The sequence below is a fragment of the Calliphora vicina genome, chromosome 1 (assembly GCF_958450345.1).
Source record: "Calliphora vicina chromosome 1, idCalVici1.1, whole genome shotgun sequence".
In the NCBI taxonomy this organism is placed as follows: domain Eukaryota; kingdom Metazoa; phylum Arthropoda; class Insecta; order Diptera; family Calliphoridae; genus Calliphora; species Calliphora vicina.
Genome location: NC_088780.1, coordinates 151,679,385 through 151,704,227, shown reverse-complemented (window position 1 = coordinate 151,704,227; position 24,843 = coordinate 151,679,385). Strand labels below are relative to the sequence as shown.

General features: G+C 27.6%; 1 protein-coding gene across 5 annotated transcripts in view; it reads right to left on the bottom strand.

Moving 5' to 3' along the window:
• The window catches only part of LOC135964101 (homeobox protein 5), a 48,489-nt gene that overhangs the window by 11,991 nt on the left and 11,655 nt on the right, over window positions 1-24,843 (bottom strand). For 4 of the 5 annotated variants that reach the window (XM_065516173.1, XM_065516175.1, XM_065516174.1 and 1 more), the window contains exon 1: window positions 4,949-6,175. The exons of the other annotated variant lie outside the window; for it this stretch is intronic. In XM_065516173.1, the coding sequence (XP_065372245.1) occupies window positions 4,949-5,669 (721 nt within the window). In that variant the 5' untranslated portion in view covers window positions 5,670-6,175. Of the gene's footprint in view, window positions 1-4,948; window positions 6,176-24,843 lie in introns of those variants that run through there. 5 annotated transcript variants of the gene reach the window in all.

The window sequence follows — 24,843 nt, the reverse complement described above, 5'->3', positions numbered from 1 at the left end:
TTAATTATCAAGTGTAGCTTTTAAATAGAGCAAATAGTAAAGAAAAAAAATAAGAAAAATTTAAAACAAAAAAAAAACATTTAAAAAGGGAGGGGTAGGTATTTGATGTAAGAGCTTTCATTGTTTGTAAGATGTGCCACATATGTTTTACATAAAATGTTCTAATAAATTACAAATATAACGAGTATCATTATTCATTTGAAGGCAAAGAAGATATACAAATAATTCACTGAAATTCTAAATAAATTTATTTAATGTTACAAAAAATTTTATATACTCACACAGAAAAGAGATCGGTTGGAAATCAGTTCCCATTTCAAATATTTAATAATATCAACCGATATTTAAGTATCATTATGAAAAAACTATAAATTCAACTGAATTTCTATGATAGGTATTATAAAAATATAATTTCAAGCGAATTAAGGTTCTGACAATACTAAAGTTAGTTATTATAACCGAATATACATTTACTTAAAATTATGGTATTAATTCGTCCACAATAACCGAATTAATTCAGCAGTATACGCTTAAATTCCAAATATTATTGGTTGTAATCGAAAAATTCGATTGTGATTTAAATTCAAATTCGGTGTTCTCAACCGCCTACAATTATTCTGACATTTTCGTATGTAACAAAATTTGTCAATAAAATAAATAAAAAATCAAGAAAAAATATAAATTCGACTAAATTTTAAAATAAAAAATTAACATCATCTGGTGGATATGAATGGGTAAGTCTATACTATTCATCTTTTCTGTAATTGTTATATGTATATGTATGTGTTAACAACATATTTAAATACATTTTCAGGTTTCATAACAACAATTATACGTTACTAATTCTTGCGATACTATTCGTTCCCGGATTAAATGTTCTGCTATATACGACCTACGATGGTGTCCTTCAACAACACTCAGATGAAAACTCAATAAATTTACTGTTTCAGTGGAATTTGTATCCCTTTTATGTGGAGAAATAGAGATATTAATAGAAGGCCAATAACTTCAGTCAAGTTGCCGTTTACAAATCCTTACCAGAATAAATGTAGACAAAAAAAGCGTGAAGATCACATGTTGTTTTTGTATATTACATACATACATTGTAATCTGTAAACATCTTTGACTTTGCAAATAAATTGGAAAAAAATTATACATATTAGTCTTTAATTATTTCATATACAAATATTTGTTATATTAGGTACCAGTACTGATAAATTCGGTCTTCAGAATCGAATTGTATTATTTTTAGCAGTTGTGTGTATCATTTATTCAGCAATTGAATGATGTTGGTACCATATATTCTATTCTCTCAATCGAATTATATGATAGTACGTGCAACCGACAAAATTCGATTGGCGACAAATTCGGTTGTGATCACGAATCTATTTTCTCTGTGCTGGAATATAAGAATTTGTTTTAAATTAAAAAAGATAGTAACTAGAAACGTTATTAATCATTGTTATATTAATCAGCTATAAAAAACTGATAAATAATAACTTTAGCAACATGTTGCGAAACAAATTTTAAATGAAATGTTGCTTAAATTGTTTGTTTTTAACAAATTCCACAAACTTTTAATACAAATGCAAAATATGTTAAGGATGTTTTGTCGAATTACAATAATTATAACAAAAAAAATTACACAGAGAAAACAGATTCGTGATAGCAACCGAATTTGTTGCCAATCGAATGATTCTACCTTAGTGATCGAATTTTACAGTTGTAGCTAGAGTATTTTGGAAAGGGTAACAAAAGTTTGGTTGCTTCAACCCAAATTCTTCGGATGCTATCCTGAATTTGTTTTCTCTGTGTATATTTTAAACTTAAAAGTTTAAGCCCCATTTTCTAAATCTCTGGTTATTTTTCATCGTGGCGATATACAGACATTAATTGAAAGTTCATATATCGTTATGGAAAACGATAACCAGAGATTGATCAAAACATTTTATAACTTTCAAACTATAATCACCAACATGTTGCATATATCAAAATTACATTTTTCTTATATTAAAAATAACAATTACTTCATTCCTTATGTAAAGAAAAAAACTCCACTTAAAAAGTTAAATTGTTTGCTCGAAAAAAAACCTCAAAACAAAATGTACTTAAAACAGAATTACATATACAAAAAAGTACTTGAACAAAACAGCAAATCTTTATATAAATTGCTTACAATTAAATTTGTATATAAGATGTCATAACTCCCACATTCATACGGTAAGTATTTACGTATGTACCCAATGAATTGTATATACATTACCACTTATATACAATTTAAGAAATTAAAGATAAGAGTAGAAACCACCAACCGCTATAGAAATTTAAAGAAAGAACACAATCAACACAAAATGTCAAGCTTTAATAATAAGAAAATCTAAATGTAACGATAAAGAGAATAAAATAGAAGCAGCAGACTTGGGGTTGCATTCCAGTCAAATATATTTTATAATATAAGAAAATATGTGTATAATGCAGATATTTGACTTTGTTATAATAAATAAAGTATGTAGTTACTCGTAGAAATTCTACAAAATTTAAGAAATGCAATAATAATGACGTAAAGTATAAGCGATCCATAAAGGGGTGTTCGTTGATTTTTTTTTTATATTTATTACTGCAACATTCAATGACCGGACGGATGTGTGGTTAGTAAGTATTTTAAGTAATAATTGAGGACGAGAATTATACTTGAATAAATATTTAATAATGAGAAAAAATATAAAGAAAAGCAGGTGTTTAAATGTAAAATCAGATATTCAAATCAAAATATATAAACCCACACGCAGAGAAAAAACATGGTTGTGGTAAACATAATCTAAGAGCAACATATTATGATCATTATTAGTATCAGAAAATATAATATTATGATCAAATATAGTCGTAATATCATTGACATACATGATCATAATATATGCTGAAGTAATCATATTATGATTCAAAGAAATTATAATATAACCCAATGAAATTATATTATGAACCAATGAAATCATATTATGATGGGAATACAAAATTGTATCTTAAAAGGTTTAAGTTTTAACGTACTAAATTCCCAATTAAAATATTATTGATAAATTCACTGAAATTTATTGTTATTGGTGATAGGAAAAGTATTTTATACGATAACAAACATCTTTAATACTATTTAATTCTGCTTTTATAAAAAACAAATGTTTAAACATATTTTGTAATTGAAATTAAACTCGAAAATTAAAAGTGTCCGGCCCGGTCTTTTAAAAAATATTTTATTATTTCATTAAAAAACGATGTCACTCATCTGGTGTTGCCAAATATTTAAACAAGTGATAAATTGTTTATATTTATTAAAGAATTAATTTCTCAGTTTCCCTCAACAGTAGCACCAGCAGACTACACCATTTCGCATTGTATTTCAGAAGTTTCCAATAGTATTTCAGAAATATCTGAAACTATATCTTAAAATTCAAAAAAAAATATCTGAATAAATATTTTAATATACAAAAAGAAACTTCTTAATTGGAATTTATTCCATATAATAATAATAATATTACAAATGGTGTTGAATATTGTATTTCATTTCGTCTACCAACAATTTTTTGTTTAAAAAATATATAAACGAGAAAATATAATGTATTTTTTAAATATGTATAAATAGAAGAACGGTTTCATGATGAATAAAAATATTAAACTAAAATGAGTTCAAAAAAAATACAATTTGGCCGGAATTCAAAAAATAACAATATGCATTAACATATAACAATTTGAAGGTGATTTAAAAAAAAAAAACATGGCAAATTAGAATTAAAAATAAATAAATTAGACTGAACAATTTTAATAAAAATACATAAATATTAATAAGATAATATTTTTACTACAACATGTAGCAAGGACAAGAAGTAAAGTCCAAACGAAACCGAAAGTTAATTATCATACTTTTAAACATATGGACTTTTTATCAAATCCAATTTCGAAGCCCCAAATAACTTACATACTATAGTCCCGTTTCGGGTTCTATTTAAAATCGAGAAAATCGGCCCAAAAACGGCTAATATAAACAAAAACCACGACGGCTTCGATTGTAGACCTACTTTTGATCTTTATCAGGGTTACTAAGTTATTAATATAGGATATAATATGGATATCTAAAGATAGATATTTCAAAGATCGACCTATATAAAGAACAAATATTTTTTAACCCGATTTTTTTTTTTTTTTTTTTCTAAAATACAATTTTTTTATATCAAACTATTTTTTTACCATACATTTTTTTCATAATAAATAAAAAAAAAAATTCTAAAAAAAAAAATTTTCAATCTTCTCACTCTTTGGTGATTTTCTTTATAAAAGTTTCGGTTTCAATATTCGATTGTTGGCTTAACCCCTTGTGGCTTTAAATCATTGAAAAAGTTTTATTTTTTTTATTAAATATTGAAAATAAGGACTTCAGGAAGTTATTTACAATATTTTAACTTTGTGGAGGACCTGCAAGAATCCGAAAGGGACCTGGTACCGTTAGGTCAACACCAGTCAAAAGACAAAAAAAAACACATATATTTTTGTTTAAATTTTATTAATATATTGATAAGTTTTGTAACTTTTATAACATTTTCTATTACAAGTCCATTTTATGGTATTTTACGAAACAGTATTTTATACCATACAACATCACAATGAGAACATGAAATAATTCACCGTTATTCAGGGTAAGCGAGTTTGCCAATAGGCAAACAAAAAATATATTATTCCAATGACGATAGTGTACTTCAAAGTACTTTTGGGCAAAAAGGGTCAAAATATGGTTGGTTTTCATTTTCTAAGCTTATTGTTATGGTACTTAAAGTACCGATGGTCGACAAAGGGTTAGTACGGATTCGAAACCGAATATTAGACCATACTCTAAAAATATTTGTTAATAGATAATAAAATTAAAAACTAATAAAAAATTGAAATGCTAATTAAAAAATCCCACCTTTAAATATCATACGACCACCACCATTACTTAGTTGTTGTAATTCTGGATTCAGATTATTGTTATTGTTGTTGTTATTATTTAAAATATCATTTAGATTACGATTAAGATTTTTATTATGAAACATAAAATTATCAATATGTTGCGCCGGTTGTTGATGCTGCGGCAATCTCATATTATATAAATGATGTTGCTGCTGCTGTTGTTGCTGCTGCAATCTTAGTTGTTTCAAATATTGTTGGTTACAAGTTAACGTGGCCGTTGAGCCGGTGGGAGGAGGTCTTTTAATTTCCACTCCCTGTTCACGTAATTGTTGTTGCAAACGTTTGCGTTGCAACAATTGCTGTTGCAGCAATTGTAATTGTTGTTGCTGCAATTGTTGATAGTGACGCAATTGTTGCAATTGTTGGGGTGTTAAAGAGTGATGTTGCTGCTGCTGTTGTTGTTGCGTCTGCTGCGGCTGCTGCTGTTGATAGTTATTTTCCTTGGAAGAGGAAGAGCCTGAACTATCACAGCCGGAACTAGTGCTGCTAGAATTTGAATTGGTTTTATTGTTAGCATTGTGTAGCTGCCATCGTTTTTGTGACATGATGCTAGTATTGGTGTTGTTGTTGTTATTATTCTGATTATTAGTATTGTTGTTGTTATTTATACAGCGTTTACTCTGCATTTTGGAAATGTCAGCGAATTTCATTAAAAATGCTAAGATTATTAAGAACATTTAGTTTTTAGCTAAACAATATTGTAGCTGGAGATTTTTGAGTTAATTCTTTTTTAAATTATTGTTTAGAGCTTTGTAATATTTTTAGGAGAAATTGTTTTTACAAAACATTTTGTTTGGTTTTAGACTCAATGTTGGGCAACAATGTTGCTGCACTGCTTGTTTTAGTTTAAATTTTGATTTATTTTTAGTATTTGTTTTCTTTTTTTATTATGGTAACATCAATATGTTTGTTATTTTTATGCTTTTGAGGACCAATGCAAAGTTTTGTTTTTATCTGTTTTTATTCAAACGCGGGAAGACTTTTTTTAAATTATTTTGTTGCTATGCACTTTTTTGGTATTTTTAGGATTTGTGTTTTATTTTTATAGATTTTGTATTGAGTGTTTCTTTATTTCTGTTTGTTTGTTTGGTTTTCTTTTCAGTCTTTCATTAATTTTATGTTTTATTATTGAGTGCTGTTTTAAACACTTTCAGTATGTAGTACATAGTTCTTTTAAAAAATTCTGCATAAATGGAAATGAAATAAAGAAATAAATACTTGATACCACAACCCAGCTAAATGCATGCTAAATAAATAATACTTTGGAGTTTTCTTTAGTCATATTATATTAAAAGATTTTCAAGATTAAAAGATTTAGTTGTTTTTGATGTGAAGGATTTAAAACAATATACATACATACATATTTTTGTTTAAATATATTGCAATTGCTGCAGCAATGTTTTATAACCAAAAACTGTTAAACATTTCATTAAATACTTTAAAAAAAAGGTTTGAAGGACCATATACATATATTCACTTAATAAATAACCTATAAAAAATAGAAACTTATTTAAATCATTTCAATTTTCAAGGTTTTCCTTTAAATACAAGTCATTTGAAAGCTAAACACTTTGAAGGACAAAGCCTTAATGAAAATAAAATTTGCTCGGAATTCAAACAATAACAATATTCATTAAGATATAACCTTATAAAGGTGATTTAAAATAAAAACATGGCAAATTAAAATTAAAATTTACTACAACATGTAGCAGGAGAAATCAATAGAGTTAGCTAGAAATAAACCAACACTTTTTCCAAAAATTAAATTATTTTAGTTTTAAAACAGGGTGAACCTTTTCTCAATTCCATCTTGGATCTTCCTTCTCTTGATCATTAAAGTGGTTTTGATGAAACAGTTTTTCAGAATGGTTTTTAATATCTATTACACGCAGAGTAAAAATATAATTGGGCATGGTTACTGTAACCATTTAAATATTGTTACAAGTTTTTTAACTATCAGTTGCGGCAAAAGAAGCCAATCATTTGTGACATCAGGCACGATAAACACAGAAATATATATTGCAGATTTCTGGCCCGTTTTGGCATCATGCCACTATGGAAAAAAGCCATTGTAAAAATTAAAGAACACAGGAAATGACCGAATTTAAGCGTAAGGGAGCACCTCGTCCAAAAAGGTAACGGAAGCAACTATAAAACCTTAAAACAATAAAAGTGGATAAATTTATAAATACCGAGTACCTGAAAGTAATTGAAAAAAGGAGGAATGTAAATCTAAAAAAAGAAGTCAGTATTATTATCCCAATTGTACATGTTTTTTATAAACACAGTAGTAAAAATACTAACTTTTTTTTAAAATAGTTGCAGAAATACTACCTTTTTTAAAAGAGTAGTAGAAATACTACTTTTTTAAAATATTAGTTGAAATACTACCTTTTTTCAAAATAGTAGTAGAAATACTAATTTTTTAAAATAATAGTATTTCAAAATAGTAGAAAACTACCTTTTTAAAAATAGTAGTAGAAATACTACTTGTTTAAAATGGTAGTAGAAATGCTACTTTTTTAAAATTGGTACTAGAAATACTACCATTTCTAAAAAAATAGTAGAAATACTACTTTTTTAAAATTTTAGTAGAAATACCTTTTTAAAAAATTGTATTAAAAATACTACCTTTTTAAAACTAGTAGTAGAAATACTACTTTTTTAAAATTGTAGTAGAAATACTAATTTTTTTAAAATAGTAGTAAAAATACTACTTTTTTTGAAAATAGTTGTAGAAATAATACTTTTCTTAAAATAGTAGTAGAAATACTACTTTTTTTGAAAATAGTACTAGAAATACTACCTTTTTTAAAATAGTAGTAGAAATACTACTTTTTAAAATAGTAGTAAAAATAGTACCTTTTTAAAATAGTAGTAGAAATACTATATTTTTTAAAATACATACAAGCAATTTTAAAGCTAAACTGAAGGACGAAGGGAAATGATGTAATGAAGTAATTTTAAATGGTCCTTCAAACCTAAATTTAAAAAAAAAATAGTTCAAAACTTTACCTTTAACATTAAGGGGACATAATTAAAATAAGAATAATAGAAATCCAAAATAAATATACAAAGGACCATATAAGTCATTACAAATTATATAACTCGTAAAGCATAATTAAAAAGCTATTTGAAACACCCATCTCACATCAAACCAATTTATTATTTCAATTAACCAAGTTTTTGTTGCAAATACCAGTGATTTAAAAGTCAAACACTTTGAAGGGTTAGACATTAAGGAAGACCTTTTAAGTCTCATTAAATCATTAACTCTAATTACAATGTTTTGCAAACTAACAAAGTTAATTTTAGTTGAAAAATTTTAATTTTGTGGAAAATTTATGGCTTTTATATTTGGTTTTGCCTTCAAGTCATAGAAAATTTATGAGAATTTTGTTTTATATAGATTTCGTTTTTCTGGTATGTGCAAAATGTTTTCCTTATGCTAAAAAATATAAAACAATTTGGAGCATAGCAAACTAACATTTCCTGTTTGGCGTGTGGCTGGCTGTTAGTGTTTGAACACTAGTATTAAATTTAACCTTTTGGTTAGTAGTTCACTCTGTTTTCTCACAAAGAAATCACTATAATAAATATGTATATGCAAAGTGAATTTGAGTTTTTCGCGTATTTAGCGCATATAATAAATTTTAAAATTAAAACAAAAACGAGAACAAAAAAACAACAAGAACGATATTACAAAATTTAATTTATGGTATCGAGATACTCAAAGGTTTGGCCATGGTAATTATTTCTAAAAACACGCCAAATGAAAATTCAACATGAAAAGGAGTGCATGAGTAACACAACAAACGACAGACTGACAGGCAGAAAATAGTCGTTTATAAAATACAAATTCAAACAAAAAACTTGAATTTGTTTATAAACAAATTATTTATATAATAATAAAACTAATAAAAAATCGGCAAAAAGAATTAGAACAATCTAATAAATTTTTCTTTTAAAAAATCATAAAATTTTTAATACATTTCGCGTGCACATAAGATAAATTTAAAAAAGTATATCTAGTGAATTGTTTTTGTATTTAGCTTTAGTTCAAGTTTATCATTTGTTTGTTGTTCTTTTGCCAGACAAAAGTCTAAAAAACATTTTTTATTTGATTATTTTTCTTTTGAAAATTTCAAGCTTTTCACAAAAATAAATTGAGAACAAACATTGTCATCTGAAAAATTTGTGTTGCTTGTGTTTTTAAGATTAAAATTCATTTATACTCATGTGTATTTTAAAAGGCAGGTGTTGTTCTGTTCTTAATAGAAAAATTGAAAAGAAATACATATACTTGTTTAAATATAGATATAGAGACTTTATAAAAATATTTTGAGTAAACATTTTTCAAATATGAGATCATTTTGTGCTGTGCAGAAATGATTTATTTAGACAGTTTTGAAATTTTTACAAAAATAAGCAAATACAAAACAAAATATTGGTTTTAAGTATATAAGCAAAATTATATTTGTTTAGTAACTTCAATATAAAAACATTTTTCATGTTTTCAGGAAATTTGTAAATATTTTAATATTTATTTATGTTTTGTGTGTAAATTTTGTTGTTTATAAGAAAAACACAAATAAAATGTTTTTAATATTTATTTCAAGTAAACAAAATAATAAATTTTATTAACAAATTGAGTTTGCTGGTAATGAGGCTGGGAAAAGACTTGATGATTACATGCAATATTTATAACTGCATTTTAAAATTTACATAAATTCAATCAATAATAAATTAAAAATAAACATAACAAGTTTTCAAAATTAATTAAATTTATATCCGTAGCTTCGAAGGACCACATTAAAAAGTTTTTCAAATGAATTCAATTTGAAGCCGTATTAGCTATTAAAATTAAACTGTAGCTTCGAAGGACCACATTAAAAAGTTTTTCAAATGAATTCCATTTGTATCCCTATTGGCGATCAAAATGAAATACTATGTTCGAAGGACCATATTAAATTGAGAGTAGAGATAATGCTCTTAGTTCTCTGTCACATATTAAAGCACTGTGTCTAACTTACAACAAAGCCTAATTTAAGTTATACTTACTAAATAAAATCGTATAATATTAACATATTTCTTTCTTTTAAAATTTACATAAATTCAATTAATAATAAATCAAGAATTAAATTTCCAAATACTAAAATATTGTATTACCTGCAAGCAAATAAACATAACAAGTTTTCAATTGAGTAACATTTATATTCGCAGTAGCAATGAAAATAAAACACAAGGTTCAAAGGACCATATTAAACTTAAAGCAATGACCAAACTAAAATATCACTGTCACAGCAAAATATGTAAATATATTTAAAAAAAACCCCAATTTAACCGCTTCTTACTAAATATAATCTTGTTATATTAACAACATTCTTATTTTCTTTTCAGATAAAAGGGACATTTCAGCTTTGACGCCAAAGATTTCAGAAACTTAAACATTATTTATAACTGCATTTTTAAATTTACATAAATTCAATCAATAATAAATTAAAAATGAAAATTCAAATTCAAGTTTTTAAAATATTTTACTACATGCAAGCAAATAAGCATAACAGGTTTCTAATTGTTGCAATTAATATAAAACACTGGGTGCGAAGGACCATATTAAATACGTAAGAAACACGTTGAAATGTTCAACAATTTTAAATATATTTTAAAAAACCAAATATAACCTCATGTAACAGAATTCCATTGTCAAATTAAATTTGGAAATTCAGAATTAAAAACTATTTTGGGAATTAACAAAATCAAATGGAATCCAAAGAAGCTAAAACAAAATCGATTGGAATTATAACTACGGAATAGAAACCATTTCGAACGAAATGTGTGACAGGCCTGATAATCTTTTAATATTAACAACTTTCTTTCATTCTTTTCAGATAAACCGGAAATTTCAGCTTTAACGCCAAAGATTTCCGAAATCACAGAACATATAAATGCTTTGTTTCCTTCACTATATGCAAACTTTAAAAGGATCAACCCATGTAAAGTGTTTTTCTACATATCAAAACAGGAAAATGCGCATTTACAAAAAATTACATGAAAATGACAACTAACAACAACAAAGCTGTGTATAAATTTCAAATAACTTTTTGTTGTCTGCTTTAAAATTAAAAAACAAATAAAAGAAGAATGAAAACAACTTGAGATAAATGGCAAATACACCAGCAGACATGTTATATCCTTCATTTTCTTTTCCTTTTTTTTCTTAAAAAATAAATAAATGAAATAAAATCATCCCAAAAATGTATCGTGTAAGGATATTAAAAATGAAAGAGAAAGTTTTTCTCATATAAAACAACTTCAGAATAAAAAAACATCAAATACATAAATCGTATTTATATAAAAAGGTTCTTTAAAGAAAATTAAACGAGCAGAGTTTAAAGACAAATATGTATGGACACAGAAATTATACTAAATGTGTATGTACAGAAGGCAAATAAATACTCAAGCTTAAATATTGACAATAATTTGAGAAAATGTTAATAAAATGCTTCAAGAAAAATTGCAAATAGTAGAAAAATAGCAAAAACACAGACACGAGTAGTTAACGACTTGTATGGAATACAATATTAGAGAAAAGCTCGTAAAAGAGTGAATTATTTTAATTACACACTGGATGAATATTTTAATTAAATTTACTACACAGAGAAAACAGATTCGTAGTAGCAAATGAATGAAGGCTCTTCCAATAGGATCTTTAACTGTTGATAACGGCAATATTTTAGAAGCTACATCTGTCAAATTAGCTGTCACACAGAGAAAACAGATTCGTAGTAGCAACCAAATTTGTTGCCAATCGAATGATTCGGTTGAACACATAGAATTTGTTGATTTTATCAACAGAAAGTCAGTTGATAAAGAAGAATTTCGTTTGCAGTAAACAAACTTCTGTAACCCCTTCTAAAATTGTGTAGCCACAACTGTAAAATTCGCTCAATATGACAGAATTATTCGATTGGCAACAAATTCGGTTGCTACTACGAATCTGTTTTCTCTGTTCAGATATAGCGTTCTGTGCTCTGGAGCAGTAACAGACCCTAATTTTCATCAAAATATCATCTTCAGCGATGAGGCCCATTTCAGGATGAATGGGTACGTCAACAAATAAAATTATCTAATTTGGGACGATATCAATTCACATGAGATCCAAGAACGACGAATGAATTCGGAAAAGTCATATTTATTTGAAAAAGACGTTGGCCAGGCAATCACCATCAACAGCAAACAGTATAGGTCGATGATTACCAACTTCTTTTTGCATGAATTTGACAGAGATCATGCCACCCACATTCAACATTCTGCACGAGCAATAATGTGAACTGGCCACCGAGATCGGGCGATTTGACCCCGTCAAACTTTTTTGTGTGGGTTTGCAAAGCTGCCCTCAAAGCCAAAATAACCCATGACATCGGTCAAATTCAGTCTGATTTATGAGCCATTTAAAAAATAGCAAATTTTTGATACAATCATGAAAGAAAAATTTTTGAATACTTTTTTACAAAACACTCTTTTAAAGTACTTTTATTTGTATTCCTTTTTGCAGAAGACAACAAAAAACAAATCAGAAAAACGCCATTTTCATTTTCATAAAAACAAACAAACAACATCAACAACAAAGTTTTGTTTTGACGCAATATTTTCTTGTTACAATAATAAAACAACAACAAAAAAACAGAAAAAAACCCAGTCATATGTTAAAGTTTAGATGGTTAAAGAAAATTTCTTAAACACAGACAAGATGAAACCTGCTGCAAAAAAAATAACATTAAGTATACGACGCACTGTCACGGTGGGTGGTGTTTGGTTGCCTGTAAAAGGGGTTAGAGAGTCTCTCTAGCAGTGTAGTTGTCATTAGAACTTGTTAAGAAAGACACGTTTACTTAAAAGGAATGAACCGACGAGGTTTATTTTGCTTTTATCTTCACAGCAGTTTTTATAGTATTAACAAGACAACTATTGTCTAGTAGTTTTGTTATGTGCAGGATTTTTTTTTGTGAAATATAAAAAAATTTCAGACTCAAACGGTTTGAGGAGAAGCATTTTTATATACATATATGTATAAGTAAGTATTATAAGTTTGCAAAGAACGACAATGGAAAATTGCAACCGAAATAAAATTTACGACATTATTAGCAAGGATACAAATATCTGCGCTACGGGTAGCAAGCAGTTATTATTATATTTTAAGTGTTGGGGTTAAGGATAAAATGAAAATTCTTTGCAGTAGTTTTTATTTTTTGTTGAAAACAAGCCAATTATGGGAAATTTTGAGCAAAACAAATTGTATAAGAATTTAAGTGAAGATGTTAAATTTTTTTTCACACATTTGCAGTAAAATTTTTAATAGCGAAGAATAGAAAAAGAGAATAAGATATGATTTAGGGGTTGGCGGTGAAATAATAATTTTTTTAAGATTTTGAAGTCTTTGGTTTTTACAATATTGAATACTGTTATAAGGAGTAAGATTGAAAAAATCTTAATATACATAAATGTTAATAGAAAAGAAACCTACAGTTTTGATTTTTTTTTATTTGATTGAAAATATTATTACAACTTACAAACAATATTATTTTTATCGTTCTAATCAATAGTTATGAATTTATGAACCTTTTCCGGAAACCCTTCTGTTAAGGTTTTTATAGAGCTTTCAGACACTTTGTTCGCAGATGGACACTTTGTCCATCTGCGTTTAAAATCTACCACATTTTGGGACACCTTTTTTGTGCTCCTCAATTCTATTTTAACAAGAGCCCAATATCTCTCCACTGGCCTTAGCACCAGCAAGTTTGGAGGATTTGCCTCTCTTGGTACAAATACCGCATTATTGTTCTTTTAATGATAGGATGCCAAATCAGACCAAAAATAAGTGAACACATTAGGAAGACTTATGAATGGAAACATCGTCTTTTGTAAACATTCCTTGATGTAAATTTCGGTATTTATAGAGCTCTTTGTAACAAATGTTTGGCTTCTCTTGCCGCAACTGCATATTGCTTGCCATGCCAAGACATTTTTATATGTGCTAGGTGAAATCATGGACCGATATTTCCCATTTTCAATACCTATCAACAGAGAGTAGCTATTGAAAATGAGCTAGCTCCTTTCGTTTAGTGTGGTGTTTTCAACAAATGGACAGATTTAATACTATTAGTATATATTTGACTTCTATATTGGCTTCTGGGTCAAATTTTTATTTTTTCTAACATAGCTTAATAAGTAAAATAGGTAGCAATATAGTCATATTCATACTACCCTTAATTTACATGACAATTTCAGTGCTAGGTATATTTTATCCTTAAAATTACCCACTCCTTATTTGTTTTCCTCTTAATAAAGTTTATTAAAATATTAACCCTATTTTAGTTAAGTAATTATAGGCAACTTTAGTTTTTTTGAAATATTAATTACAATTCAATATCTATTGAAATCACTCTTTATAAAAACTTGATAATCATGATAAGAAAACAAACAATCTTAACTGGAAATCAAATAAAAAATATAGATATCTCGTAAAACACACACACAACTGTACTGCGAAATTCAAGATAATAATAAACAAAAATTGTATCTAATGGAAAACAGAAAATAATAAATAAAGACAAGTGCAAACATTTCAAATGCGTATTGCATGAATGTAATTTACTTTTTTTTGTAGTGCAAAAAAAAAACAGAATAAATACTGAAATGATAAAGAAACAAAACTTGTATAAAATGCATGGAGTACTAAACAGCTTATATAGTTTACGAGTTCCTGACTGAGTGCTGAAAATTGAAATTATGAAAAATACACAAAACAAAGACACAACGCAGGCAAAAAAAAAGTATTCAAATGCACGTACGCAGTCACTTGTTCAGTAACAATCAGTGTATAGATGAGTATGTCATACATTTATGCATTTGCACTATTTAAAACTAAAAACAGTGCCCGATAAAATTAAACATATACCTTAGAAAAGTGTTCTAAATATTCAATATTTTTAAAGCAGAATCCAATGAAATAGTTTACCAAACTATTAACATCTTTATAATTTCTTTTGATTTTCTACATGTTGACTTTTTTAACCAACTGTATTTCGTATGTAGCTTAAGAAAACAACAAACCCATCGTGTGCATGAAATCATTTCTGTATGTAAACAAAATCTTACCCATGCTAAGAAACAAACGAAAAAATAAACATAAAAATGTTGCAGAACAATATATTTATTGATTTGCAAACTGCTACATGTGGTAGGTATGGGTAGCAAAGTACATTTCTACATCTAGTTGCAAAGTTGCGGTATGAACTCATCGTCATCGTCGTCGTACTATCATCAGCCATTGAAAATGAGAACATTGTAAATATTTCAACAAATCATTACAACATTTGCATTTGCGGCGTTAGTACTGGGTATATTTATTAGAGTGACAGCCGATTTTTTTTTTTTAGATTTCAAAGAGTGCCGGGTGGAATATTGTGACACTAGGCCTAAATGTTAAGTGCTGAAAATTTGAGCCAAATCGGGCAACGATTTCTGGACGCGCATCGAGGTCAAAGTTCAGATATATGCAAAATTATACTATTTATATGGGATAAATAGGTGAAACTCGTTAAATTTCTGCATTGTTTTCTAGAAATGTGTAGATTTATTTATATTAATGAATATTACATTAAAAAATTTTTTTTGGAAGTTAACCCTGCATCTCCTTTGTGTCAAAATGACCCAAAAACTGTATTATCGCCAAAATTCGGAAAAAATGCAAATTTTTCAGATATTTTAAAAATTTTGCTACTAAATAAATACTTTTGCAATTGAATGCAAAAGAATCGAAATATGTACGTAATTATCGTTGTATTGAGAAATAAGTGACAAAATTTGGTTAAAAAATGTTAAAGTTATTACAAATTCGCCAAACCATTAACGTGTTTCAGGCCACTTGAACAAAAAATTTAGGGAAAAAAATTAATATATTTCGAGAAAAATTAAAATAAAAGCTCATTTTTATTTAAAATATGTCCATATTTACTTGTATATAAGTTTTTGTCTTCGTAGGATACCGTTAACCTATTCGCAGGTATGGCCAAAAAAAATAATTTTTTTTAACGGCTGTTTCAATACTCCATTTTCAAATTTTTAAAAATTTTGTTAAACAAATTTCAGATTTTTTCGATCATCACATTGGGGTTTATTGAGATCAAAATAGGGAATAAAAATATGAAAAAATTATGTCAATACCTCTTACAGTTTTTCAGTACCTGCGATTGAAATTTTGCGTTTTTCAAGAAAAACTATTTTTTTGTCCATATTTAGGCGAATGAGTCCAATTTCCTTACTGTTATAAATTTTAAGTAAAACCTATTCATAATATTATAGTCCTTATAATTTTAAATATGTTCTGAAAGTTTTACTAAAATCGGAAAACGATTACCTTTGAATCGTGAAGGTCAAAGGTCAAATTTTTCAATATTTGGAATTTCTAATGAAAAGATAGCGAAATGTTACATATTTTTGGGCCGATTTTCATGAAACTTGAGGAAAATATATATTGGGGTCTAGCATTTACAACAACAGTGCAAAAATGAATTTTGACCTTTAAGAGGACTTGGGGTCAAAATGGTTGTGTTTTTCTTGATTTTAAAAGTTGAGAATAATTTGGACCCCAAGTGCTGCTAAGGGTTAATTTCCATTTTTGTGCTGTTATTTTAAATTCTGGACTTTATGTTATATTTTCATCAAGTTTCATGAAAATCGGCCCAAAAATATGTAACATTTCGCTATCTTTTCATTAGAAATTCCAAATATTGAAAAATTTGACCTTTGACCTTCACGATTCAAAGGTAATCGTTTTCCGATTTTAGTAAAACTTTCAGAACATATTTAAAATTATAAGGACTATAATATTATGAATAGGTTTTACTTAAAATTTATAACAGTAAGGAAATTGGACTCATTCGCCTAAATATGGACAAAAAATTAGTTTTTCTTGAAAAACGCCAAATTTCAATCGCAGGTACGGAAAAACTGTAAGAGGTATTGACATAATTTTTTCATATTTTTATTCCCTATTTTGATCTCAATAAACCCCAATGTGATGATCGAAAAAATCTGAAATTTGTTTAACAAAATTTTTAAAAATTTGAAAATGGAGTTTTGAAACAGCCTTTAAAAAAAATTATTTTTTTTGGCCATACCTGCGAATAGGTTAACGGTATCCTACGAAGACAAAAACTTATATACAAGTAAATATGGACATATTTTAAGTAAAAATGAGCTTTTATTTTAATTTTTCTCGAAATATATTAATTTTTTTTCTAAATTTTTTGTTCAATTGGCCTGAAACACGGTAATGGTCTGGCGAATTTGTAATAACTTTAACATTTTTTAATCAAATTTTGTCATTTATATTTCATTACAACGATAATTACGTACATATTTCGATTCTTTTGCATTCAATTGCAAAAGTATTTATTTAGTAGCAACATTTTTTCAAAAACTGAAAAATTTGCATTTTTCTCTAATTTTGGCGATAATACAGTATTGGGTCATTTTGAACCAAAGGAGATACAGGGTTAATTTCCAAAACTTTTTTTTTAATGTAATATTCATTAATATAAATAAATCTACATATTTCTAGAAAACAATGCAGAAAGTTAACGAGTTTCACCTATTTATTCCATATTAACAGTAAAATTTTGCATATATCTGAACTTTGACCTCGATGCGCGTCCAGAAATCGTTGCCCGATTTGGCTCAAATTTTCAGCACTTAACATTTAGGCCTAGTGTCACAATATTCCACCCGGCACTCTTCAAAATTTTAACAAAAATTTTTTTCCATACAACTGATTGTCACTCTAATATTTATGTAAAGTGTTTTTTATTTCTATTTTTCAAAACATCTCGCATTGATTTAGTGTGTTGACTAAACTATTGCAACACTTTACTCTAGAATTACGATCAGTTAGCTATCAAGATATGGCAAAGAGTCAAAACGCCTGAGAGTAAGAGAAAGAGTGAACACATGAAACTGATTTTGCGGCACAACAACACCCAACATTTGAATAAACGAACAAATAAAGATTGACAGCTAAATCGTGAATGGTTTATTTTTAGGAGGGAAAAGGTAAGAAGCTAACAATTTGCATAAGATTCTAAAATTAGTGGAATTAAAATAACAGTGGTCCGAACGAGGGTGTTGAGAGAGAAAAAAATTTATTTGATGTTTATATAAATGAAAAATGAGACATGGGGAAACCTTTCATATCTCAAACAAAGGATTTTTTTATTATTAAATTTATTCTTTCAAATAATTCATTACAAATTGGCATTGTAGGAGCGAGTTGGCTTTATTTAAATCATCTTAAAAAATATATTTCATATAATTTAAAAATAACAGAGGCAAATTCTCCAAACTGCCTGGAGCTAAGGCCAGTGGAGAGATAATGGGATTTTGTTAAAAGGGAATTGAAGAGCACAAAAAAGGAGTCCAAAAGAGTGATCGATTTTAAACCGACATAGGCTACCTGTTCGAACAAAGTGACAGAAAGCTCAATAAAAACCTTTTGAATGGAAGCATCCTCTTTTGCAAAGATTCCTTGATGTAAATTTCGGTATTTATAGAGCCCTTTGTAACAAATGTTTGGCTTTTAAGTCCTAATTTTTTCTACAACATTCCCTCGAGCATCAGCAACATAAAAATATTGACCCGGAGACTGCGAAAAATATTCTAGTACATATGTTTCGTCATCCATTATGCAGCAGGAATATTTTTTTTTTTTATAAAATTTGACTTCAATTTCCGTGCTCTGTGTTTAGCCTCTAAATTTTTAGCACAGTTCCTGTCATGAACTTTTTGAGCCTTGTATGTTTTTAAACATTTATTGGCTTTAACTTTTCGTAGCAAATAGTCCGAGTACTGAGCTAACCGGACTGCTTTCCGACCGGATGCCTTGGGAGCTCTTTTGAAAATGCTTTCTATTTATTGGCTTTAGAAATATCATGTGGACCATTCCTTCTACATGGATCAGGTTTTCTAGCAACGGACAAGTATTCCCGATACTGTTTAATAACATTGGAATCAGTTACTTGGGTTAAAAGCTTTAATGAAAAACATGTGTTAAGGTTTTTTCGATCTCAGTCCTTATTAGAAAATGACGATAACTAAATATGAAAATCGTATATCGAAAAAAGTTTCCAGATTTTCACTGTAATACAATTCTGAAGTGAAAGAACAATAGTCCTTATAGTTGGAAGTGCGACATGTGTGAACATAAAAATATGCTTCGAAACTTGAAACACAGAACAACTATTTAGTTGAAATGGTAGTTGGATTAAGTTAGCATAGCATAGCATTGCGCAACACCTCGCTTGAGTCGTTACAAACAGCAGCTTATGGAATATTTGAGTATAGCATTTTGTTTCGGGTTTTAGTGCCTTATCTGTTTGTGTTGTAAAAGTCACTTGATTATAAAGATCTTTAAAATCTCGAACTGTCGAGATGGATGTTTACGAGAACTTCTCAAATTGAAAAAAAGTTGATTGATCTTAAAAATTAAGATTTTTGAAAAAGAATCAAGTACTTACTTGTTCAGTTGAACCAAAACACTGTGCCAATTTTGGAAAAATAAGGTAAACAACTCCATTACCAGAACTACAAATAGAAAACTGAAACAAAATAGGCCGTGCATTGAAAACACAACTCAATCTTGTTGCTATTTTAGCATATACACGTACGGTTCCATACGTTTATCATTTGCATGAGCGTGCATAATTTTAGAACAAAAAGAAGACAACAAAAAAAAATAAAAGCATAAAAAAAACATAAAACAAATTAGAATGAAACCAAAAATCATTACATTTACAGCCATGGAGAAATAAAAAATAAACAAGTTCAATCACATTTTGAACTTTTGATATTTAGAGGTAAATATGTAAAAGAAAAGATGCATAAATGCAACAAATACTTCAGTCAGCATTTAGCGGCATTAATAAAAAAATTGGTACAGTTGTCGATAAGTGATAAAGATTTGTAAGAGATAATCTGGGATTGTTGGCTATTTAGGCAAGAATAAAAGAAAATTCATGTGGCACTGTTTTTATGACAGTAGTTACATGTTTAATCTAAGTTTAACCTGGTTCTTTTGTTGCGATTTTCTTTTTTAATATTTTGCCTAAATATTACAAATTGCGATGATGTGGAGGGTTGGTTATGAAACCAAAATAATAAATGAAGGGGAAGTTAGCCTCGAATTGTTTCTTACATATAAAGAGGCAAATGATGTTAATAAATATTTTGACTTCTCAGGGATCCGACAAGTTCTAAGTAGACTTAGAGCTTTTTAAAAGCCTACAACATCCTCTAATTGTTACTAGGCAACTTCCCTTACATAAACCTGATTATATCGGTTATAAAAATACAATTTGAATTTTATTGTTTTCTTTGTTGACTTTTTTCATTAAAAACATATAGTATATCTTCCATATGTATCAAAAAAAACTAAAAAAAAAGTAAAAATGCTTCAGTTCAATGTACTTGTTGGCCTATATTGCGTACAGCAACCACTACTATATAAACTGATGTTGCAACATCTTACAACAATAACTACAAAACTAAAGAAACTACTAGAAGAAACATAAAAGAATGGAGTGCAACACTACATTTTTTTTTATTTTTTTTTTAGTAATTTTTTCGACAACCCTCCACTTGCACTCACTCACTCACTTGCATGCATAATGTATAGTAAATGTATAAATATTTTAAAGGAAAGATGGGACGTGTAGTTTTTAGATGTTATGGGAATGGGATGCAAGCAGCAAGCAATTGCTTTAAAGTTGCCAAGATTTTATGCTGCCAAATGTTGCACATTTGCAAAATACAAAATAAACAAAATTTTAATAACATAAGGTAAGTTGAAAGGAAAACAACAAAATAATAAACAAAAAAAAAATACTACAAACTAAAAATATATTAGCGCGCCAAAAATCAACTAAATACCACATACAACTCCTTCATGAAAATAAAAGAAAAATTCAATAAGAATCTAGTAGTTGTGGGTCTCTCAACATGATCACATTTGTTAAATGAAAACTACTACAACATCAGTGGAATATAAAATTCTATGTTGCATGCATGTTGTTATGCTCACTCAACTTATTGAAGAAAGTGAAATGTTTTAATTTTTACTACACAGTAAAATTTGTTTATTGCTGCAGTCCAGGCTGGCTGGCAGCACAAGTAGCAGTATGGGGTTTTTTTGCTGTTGTTTGTATAGTACTTTGTGACTGTATTTAATGTATTTTATACAATTGCTACAAATTACATGAGTTTTTTTTTGAGTAATAAAAGCAATTTAAAGCAATTAAACTTAAAAAGCAAAAGTTATTTGAAAAATTGTATTTCAGTACTTTAAATATTATAGAGCTGCCATTTAAATGTTTTAATCCAGTATAACATTTTAACATTTTTATCACTTTCGTAAAAAATTAAGACTTTTCCAGAATTGTATTAACACTACAACACTGGAAATACAAAATTACAACTCAGTCTGAAATATAACGATCTTCCAAAAAGCCGGTTATAATTACAATGTTGTGACTACTTCTTAAATTTGGTAAACAGTATGTTGTAATGACATAAGTTCTAAAGTTTTAAAGCAACAGCTTCCAGTACCAAATTATGGGTTAAAGGGATACTATAACTCTAATCCAATGCGCATTAAATTGATGAATAGTAGAATTTTACATAAAAAAAACGTTTTTTGATGGGTCCCTCGTTATCAAAAATTTTGTATTTCAAATATTTTATGTAGAGTTAGCTTTTCATAAAGTATTCATTTCTTATACATCTTAGCAATTTTTTAGATAACTTAAAAAGAAAAAAAATTCAAAAAACTAGCGAAAAATCGCATTTTTTACATTTTTTTGAATGTATACAACTTTGGAGTCAGACATTTCATTCTTTATTTAACATATACATTTGTTGTTAGTCCAATAAATGGAGAAAATCGAGAAATATTTGGACCCGCTGGACTGGAGTTGGGTGCGAATATTTACTAAGCTGTAATAGATAATTGGTAGTGCTCGGCGAGGAGGTTCTACATTAGGGTCCTAATTTCCCTGGAGGAAATTAGAAAATCATTTCAGTCCCGGGAATTCCTAGGAATTTTTTAACACTAAATTAAACCAAAAACCAGAAATTTTTTCGAATAAATTGACTTTTAATTTTACCAGGGTTTTAAAAGAAGTATAAAATAACTATATTTGGTTGTACAATGTTGGTCAAGCCTTTATAAGGGTTTCTAATTTAATAATGGCATTTGATCGGTATTGTCAGAGTCGTAGTTTTAATCAGTATAAAATCAATAAATTCATTGTTTAATTAAAAAACTTAGAATTTCGACAATGTTAAATCTATAAAACATGCGTAGGTTAGACAATTTTTTCAATGGATAAACAAATTTGAACCACTATTAGTTATTATTTTCTCTAAATATGAATAATAATCATTGAATATCCCTAAAAGTTGTAATTAGGGTTTTTAATTTCCCGACCTTTCTGATTCCCGGGAATCGGGAAATTTTTTCTACATTCCCGGGGTACCCGGCTATTCCCGAAATATATAATTATAATGTTAATTAGGAATATTATAGCCAAATTTAATATAAAAACTTAGTGTTATAATTATTAAATATCAGAGCTTCGAATTAATTAATAAAATTTGAGCTTAATTCACTAAAATCTTAATCCGTAATTAGAAAATGTCAGCCTTTCATTCCATAAATCCATTACTAATATTTAATTTTTTAGATTCATTCCAAAGCTTTTGTTTAAACTAAATTAATTTTAAAGTTAATTAATAACAGAATTTATTCAAACTTTTAATGATTACATTTTTTTTAAATCAAATCATTTACAAAATTAATTGAAAAAATTGTCTTAAGCCTTTTTGTACTAGATTTGAATTGAAGAACAATTTAATCATTAAAAGTTTGAATAAATTCTGTTATTAATTAACTTTAAAATTAATTTAGTTTAAACAAAAGCTTTGGAATGAATCTAAAAAATTAAATATTAGTAATGGATTTATGGAATGAAAGGCTGACATTTTCTAATTACGGATTAAGATTTTAGTGAATTAAGCTCAAATTTTATTAATTAATTCGAAGCTCTGATATTTAATAATTATAACACTAAGTTTTTATATTAACGAATAACCCCAAATAAAATTAACAAAAAAATATTCCCGGGAATACCCGGGAAATTTTTTCCGTGTAGGAGCCCTATTCTACATATGTAATTTTTTGAACCAGAAGACAGTGATGCAAATGGATATGTGTGGATCGTCATCATAATAATAGCTTCTTAACTTCATTGTATTTAAATGAAGACAATTCTGAATGATCTCTTAATTTGTATTAAGATCATTTTTGTGGTTAACATTTTCCAACCTGACACTTTAATAACAGGTTAAAGGGGGGTAATAAAAATCAGTTTTATAAGATTATCTAATAAATTGAGTAGCGTCTGATCGAACTTGTTTGGAAATTCTCTCGAACTTGTTTGATCATATACATTGCTGTTGATTTTTAGTAGTGCAGGCGAGGTTAGTAAAAATTATATTTACAAATCTACTTCTAAGTAATACAGACGGTATATAGTTCTCATTACAAAGTCTTTCTTGGCTATTGTCTCTGTCACTATCGTAAACATATGTATAGCGAGAACTTTGGCTGTAAGGTTTTTATTAAATCAGGACAAGGTCTTTTCTGTTTTTGTTTAAAAGAAAGTTTAAACTGCTATTGTAAATCAGTTAAACCATATCTAACCATATAAGTTGTGCTGCACTTATCATAGATTTGCAACATATGCAAGGTTTTCAGGAACGAAGAGTAATTTCCGCTAATGTTTGCGTTTCTTCATTAATATTGACTTTACTTCTTGAAGTCTTTAAATTACTACTCGATCATTTAAAAAGAATGTACATAAATATATAGTTTAACTTTTAAGCGATAAATACAATCGAGAGTTTAAGCTTTAGTTAAGATTATAAAGCTTAAAATTGTTTAAATGGGCTTAAAAAAGTTAAATTATTTACAATCTACTACAAGGTAATGTTTAATCTGCAGTTTAACGTTTAAACTTCAGTTAAAAGCCTAAGCAGTAGTCAAATACATTTCTAAATCTTTTAGATTTGAAAAGATTTACAAATCAAACAAGTATTTGGCAATACTTTTTTTATTTATTTCTAATCATCAACATGCGTAATGTTTTAACAATTACGAAATCAATTTATTTTTAAAGCTAATTTCTTTCCATTTATTTTTTTTCTTAAACTAATTATTGATTTATTTTCTTCTGCATTATCTGTATCTTATAGTTGTTTTCGAACAATTTAAGAGAGAAAATGAATTAAACGTTGAACAAAAAAAAGTTCAAATGTTATTTTCAGTGTCTGTTGTCGGTTTGGGGTATTTTATACAGCCAAAAACCATTCTGTTTCAATTTATTTACATGCAATGCGGAAATTTACAGATGCTGTAACAAAATAGAATTAAAATTAAAGTTTTCTTTTATATTATTTTTTGTTTTTTTTTTTTCTTTTTTTGTTCAATATTTGTTTTGTTTGTAGCCTTAACAAATAAAAGAAGAAAAAAACAAAGAGAAAAATTCGTATGAAAAATGTAAAGGCTAAATACACATCAAAGTCCACATAGACCAGTTTCACATGTCGATGGTACGAGCAAAAGTTTATAAAATAAAAAATTTTATTTTATTTGGTCGAATATATCGAACGAACAGTTTTGTTTACTTTTGGGAGTGAGTTTATATTGTGCATTTTTATGATGAACCCATTGAATGA